The 6,134-nt window shown below is 34.1% G+C and overlaps 1 protein-coding gene across 1 annotated transcript in view; it reads right to left on the bottom strand.

The window, feature by feature from the left end:
- The window catches only part of LOC109332502, a 3,844-nt gene extending 3,394 nt beyond the window's left edge, over nucleotides 1–450 (bottom strand). The window contains exon 1 of the mRNA XM_019567486.1: nucleotides 7–450. Within this exon, the coding sequence (XP_019423031.1) occupies nucleotides 7–450 (444 nt within the window). The remainder of the gene's footprint in view (nucleotides 1–6) is intronic.

Raw genomic sequence — 6,134 nt, 5'->3', positions numbered from 1 at the left:
ATTAACCAGATTGGAAGATTGGATGAAGTTGACAAAATCAGAGCAGGCAGTAGAATTAGGCAAGAAGCTGCTGCTACACTCATGAGCCCCTGTGATGGCATTAAAATCACCAATTATGCACCAAGGGCCAGGAAAAGAAAGGAAATTAAAAGCAGCCTGACTCCAAGGATCCCTTCTTCTAATGTAGTTGGTGTGAGCATAAATAACAGCAACATTGAAAGTCTTATTAGCCAAGCAAAGAGAGAAACTGAAATGCTGATCCGAAGAAGCAAGAACAACTGGGAACAAATCCACACTGCAGAGACCCCAAAGAGAGGGAAAAAGATCACCTCTATTATTCAAAGCAAAAAACTTAAGGTTGAGAGCAGCCCAGAAGGAATCTCTTAAAGCAGATTGAGAGATCATAGGTTCAGCAATGAAAACCAAAGAAGGTTTATGAGACAAACACATATTCTTTAGGGTGAGTCTTGTGTTTTTATTCCCTATTCCCCTACAATTCCAATAGATGAGCTTCATTTGGAAGTGTTGAGGTAGCCACCCCTTCGGGTATGGTACACCTTCTCAGCTTGACCTTTCTTTTTCAATTTCCTTTTCTGAGATTTACTCACAACAGTTGTAAACTCTTCCTCAGCCTCAGAAATTTCATCATCTGCCCAAAGCTTGCCAACCAATCTGAGATCATTGGCTGCAACCTCATCAAAGTCTTCTGTGTCTTGCACAATCACATTATCACTATCCTCATGATCAATTGCCTCATCACCTTGAACCTGTGACTGAAAAGGAGATGCCAGAGGTTGCACCTCAGCAGAAGGCACCTCAGCAGAAGGCACCTCAGCAGAAGGCTCCACAGGGGAAGATGGAGCTAACCTCTCCATGTTCCTAAGCATTGTTTCATCTCTTTTATCAATCTCCAAATTAATGATTAAATCATTAACCTCATCCACCTTGGTGTGTTTCTCACCCTGAAAGGTTTTCTTTGTTGCATTTCTAGCTTTGTCAGCCATGTTATGCTTCATATTTTCCTACAATTCGAGAGCAAATGACCAATTGCATGACAACCTTGGCAATAGTCAGGCAAGTTTTCATATTCAAGAGAGACAAAGAAGGCAAATCCTTCTCTTTCAACCAAGATTTGCTCAGGGAGCTTATCCTTTAGATTGATCTCCACCATGACTTTTGCAAAATGACCAAAACTCCCAGATTGGGTAGCATCATCCAATGATATAGGAGTTCCAACACCCCCTGCAATGGAGAAAATAATCTTTGGACTCCAATACTCTTGGGGAAGATTATGTATCCGAACCCAACACTGGGTATGAGAGAGCTTTTGAACACTAGGAATGAAATTCGGGGTCCAAAGGAAAAGCTTAAGAAAACCAGGCTTGAGATTCCAAGAACCAATCGAACAAACATGCCTCATATCTTCCACTGAGGAGAAAGCAAAGTCATAGAAACCTTTCCCTAGAGAAACCTTTCCCTAGAGAAACCATGGACCATTTCCCAACCATACTCCAAAGAGAAGAAAGCTTTGTTTTTAGATCCAGGAATTTAAGAGGAGTATCACCTTTAGAGAAGATCAACCTACCATGAAGATGAGTTTTACACCGTTGCAACCCTGCTTGGTATTCATCTTCGGGTATTTTGATGGCAATGGCATCACCTTTCAAGCAAGGTTGAGGTAGTTGAGAGAATGATATATCACACGTGCTTTTAAGAGCTTGAGCAAAAGTACGTTTGGAGGGGAGAGGACCCTGAGACGTTTTTGGAGCTTGTTCTGGTGCACTCTCCAACTCCAAGTCTTTCAAGAAGTCCCAAGGGATGAATGAAGAGTGATTCATGGTGTATCAAAGGCAGAAAAAGCTTTCCAAGAATTTGGAACCGTGCCCTAACAGAGCATTTTCACTTTTCCAACTATTTGAGAGTTTGCGAGTGAGTGTTTAATTGTAATAAAATATAAAATTAAAATAAAGTGTTATTTTTATTTGTTGGCAAAGAGTGATTGGATTGGGACACAGGGACAGAAATTTCAGGCTACAGAGGATCCAGTTGGCTTCCATGAGGTACATGTAATATAAAATAGAAATTTATTTATTCATAAAGTTGACAACTTCAATTTTGGAAAAGATAAAAAGGACCCTTATATTTTCTAATTCTTAATATTTCCTCATCTTTTTCTTGAGAAATAATAAGTTGTTTAAATTTGATATACAACTTTACTGTATATAAAAATAAGAAAAAAACATCCTTAAAATACTTACTTCACATCTTAGTTATAAATTCTAGGAAAATCTAATTATTTAAATTAGTAAGTAGATCTAAACCATTAAATTTCCTTGTAATTGATGACTAAAATGTGAATAATGTTTTTTAAACTTATTATTCGAGTAAGTGAATTCACTCTCAAAATTATATATACATCATCAAAATTCACATATAATAGGGCACTTGATTACTTATATAGGCATCTTTTATAAGAATGAGATTCATCAGGAAATGAAAGTCATGCCAAAAAAGAAAAAAAATGTTATTTACAATTACACTTTATCTTTATATTTATGAATGATAAACAAATTAAACTAAAAGAAAAATTGCACTCCCTTCTCTATTAATAGATAGGAGTCTCATCCCTTTCTTAATGGGAAAAAATTAACTTAGATGTTGAATTTAAAGCTACATACTATATTTGATGATTACTGGTAAATGTGGTTTACACAATAGAGGTGAAGAACGTGAAAAGACCAGTAGTTGTTAAGTGTTAACCATTAACATTGCTTGCAAACACAGCATGAAATTGTGTGCGAGGATATTTGCAACTCATTTTCTTGAAATTGACATAATTTGCTAGTGAAATATCAAGTTTTTATTTCATTATTATAATGTAAAAAATGATGTATTAAAAATAATGTGGAAAAAATATTTATTTTAACGGATTTTCTATCTATCTATGCTATATATAAAGAGAAAACATTATGTAACTACTATTATGGTGTAATTTTTCTTTTTCTATTTTGCTCTTAACACTTTTTAATTTTTCCAAAAAAACAATATAATTATATGTAACCACCACTAACATATTAACTATTCTTTTACCTTAATTTGACTATTAAGTTAAAGAATATAAGAAACATGTTTTTTTTTATAAATTTGTTTAATAAATAAAATATATTTTTAAAAAAATTAATTAATGTAGTAAACAATTTGAATGAATTTATAAAAATGACAAAAAAGTTTCCAAAAGTGGAACCCAAGAACTACTAACCAATGGCCTTAAATTTAAGAAAAAAAGGGCAAAAAGATTGTTAGGGAAATGGTAGTTATATAACTTGAGAAACGAAGTTTTAGTTTTTGCATGCAATATTACTTACCTAACAATATATTGCAAACCATTTTTCCAATGGCATGGACCTAATCTATAATAAACCAGCCTCCCCAATTACCCACCTCAAAAGGTAAAGTTGATAAATGAAATGAAGGCACATATATAGTTGATAGCTAAAGCTAATTATAATTTAGAGATGGAGGAAATGGACTTACTACATACTTACAAATTTTCGTAAAAGTCAATATTTTAAATTGTACTCCGTGATTTCACAATTCTAATATTATGATTTTGAGAATATTCATAATTTCGGCTGTGTGAACCATATACTCTCTCAATTTTTTACATTTGTGATAAACGTAATAATATGACTATAACAGAAATTAAAGACGGTGATAGCTTATAGTTTCTGATGAAACCCGCCATTGCAGGATAGAATAGGAGAAGCTTCCACAGGTAGAGAATTAATGGAAGCATCATGGATTGAACTACATGAACGTCAGCGGGTACAACATCATCAACTGCAGCAACATCAACAGATTACAACCACAGCCTTCAATATCAGCATGCCTACGCATCCCATCCTAGATGATAACTCTAACCATGTCTCCATGATAATGCTCGAAAATGCAAATTTCCAGGTAATCTGATTAACCCTCTCTCTCAAATATGGTTATAACTTTTCTCTTTAATTTTCGTAAGAATCATTTATAATTGAGATACAGAATTACAAAAAGTGTTTATGTTAATTAGCATTTTCCAAAGGAAGCCAAGCTTAGATAATATGTATATCGAATCGTATTTTATATTAATACTTAAAGAATGTCACAAGACATTGATTAACACATTCCTTAAGAAAAAAATATTACTTCACTCAATTAACATGTGAGGCGGATTAAATAATTTTTGTAGTACCCTATTTGTCCTAAAATATTATGCTCTCCTTAAAAACTAAAAACTTCGTTTAATGTTTTGTCTAACAAAATTACAAGATAACAAAAAAATTGCTATAATTAATGCATATAAAAACTATTTATGCTAAACAATTATTCTTCTCATTACACGAATCACTTGCCACATTTTCTTTGAAAGCAAAATAGTTTCTATTGATTAAAAAAGTAATAACAAAAGAACAACATTAGACCTAAAACCAATCTCAAAGATAGCAAACACCACCCATAGATAACTAATACAAAAAATATTTAAGGGTGGATAGAGATCAAGCATGACTCGATGGTCTGACTCTTCCTATGGTTATTCACTAATCATATTTATATTTGTTTCTATTCAATTATTTATAGAACAAGAACACAATTTTGATCGAAAGTATAATTGATTCTCTAATTATTTCATTATATATATATATATATATATATATTTCATTTTATATTTCAATTACATATTCATAATAATAAGTAATATTAAAAAAAACTTTATCTAAAATGAGTATGTATTATATTTAACCAGATTTAGGGTCGGGTTTAGGTGTAAAGGCCACCTGATCAATATTTAAGGTCGGGTTAACTTCAGGTCTAGGTCCGAATCCGAGTTTAAAAAAAAACTCTGTTGACATTTAGGATTGGACAAGGGACAAGCCTTAACCCGATTCATATTTACTCCTAACTAGGATAATAAGTAGTACTCCTATCCACATTCACCAAATTAACAACTAACAAGGCATTTAGCTGGCTAAATGCCCATTCCAAAAAAGAGAAGTTAAAAGTATTGGAACGAACTCTTAGGATGTTCCAAGAATGGAGGAAGATAAGTTCCATCACCTCGTTAAAATGGAATCTCAAATTTTAAAAAATAATCTTGTTCCTCATATGCCAAATAGTTCAAATAGTGATGAACCAAAGGGACAACCACCTTTGTGTATCCTTATTCACCAACTACAACAAATTCAAATGAGAAGAAAAGTTTACCTTAGCATCATTGTGTAGAATTGAGATAAGGCCAAACCGAAAGTAGAGACATTGCCAAACATTATAAGACCTCGAGCAAGTAAAAAATAGATTTTTTTATGGCTTCCTCCTCCTCCCCACAAAGAGCACAACACTGCAATATGTCCTCCTAAGACACCTCTTTGAGAAAGACATAACCTTGTTGAGACTCCACCCTAAAAAACTCCACACCAAACATTTCATCTTTGGTGATACATTGCATTTCCACATTTTCTTAAAGTCCACATTGTCATCTTTTTGTTACCGTAGCTTGCAGCAATTCTAAATGGCACAAAATAATACTTACTGGCTGAGTCACGACTAGGTCGCTCTCTTTAAGACGTTTCGTGGCACTGCCCAAAATGTGCAAGCAGACTATCAACCACGCCGTCCACGGGATAAAACAGCCCAAATCTCTGTTATTGAATTCTTACTACATTGTAAGAGCCGATCTCGAATACACCCACCACAATATGGCTACTAGTGCCAATTCTCGAAATTACCCACAATATGATTGCCCGTGCCAATTCTCTTCCCACAATACTGACTACCAGTGTCAGTTCTTGAAATCCCACAATATGGCTACCTGTGCCAATTCTTTATCCACAATACTGACTACCATTGTCAGTTCTCGAAATCCCACTTTGGTTGCCTGTGCCAATTCTTAAGTGACACGAAAAGAAAGGGGGAGAAGTTTGCCGGAAATGCGTCGGCGGAATATTAGGGGGGGAGAAAAGTTGAGAGGAAACGCCTTCAACTTAGTGCAAGTTAAAATGAAGGGAGAAAGCCTCTATTTATAACATGAGATTTTTCTCATGTTCCTCATTTCTCCAATGTGGGACTTGGGAGCTTATTTTTTTATTTTTTCAAAA

This window comes from Lupinus angustifolius, chromosome LG18 (assembly GCF_001865875.1).
Source record: "Lupinus angustifolius cultivar Tanjil chromosome LG18, LupAngTanjil_v1.0, whole genome shotgun sequence".
NCBI lineage: Eukaryota > Viridiplantae > Streptophyta > Magnoliopsida > Fabales > Fabaceae > Lupinus > Lupinus angustifolius.
The sequence above is the reverse complement of the archived record's forward strand: the minus strand, read 5'-3'. Positions and strand labels throughout refer to the sequence as shown.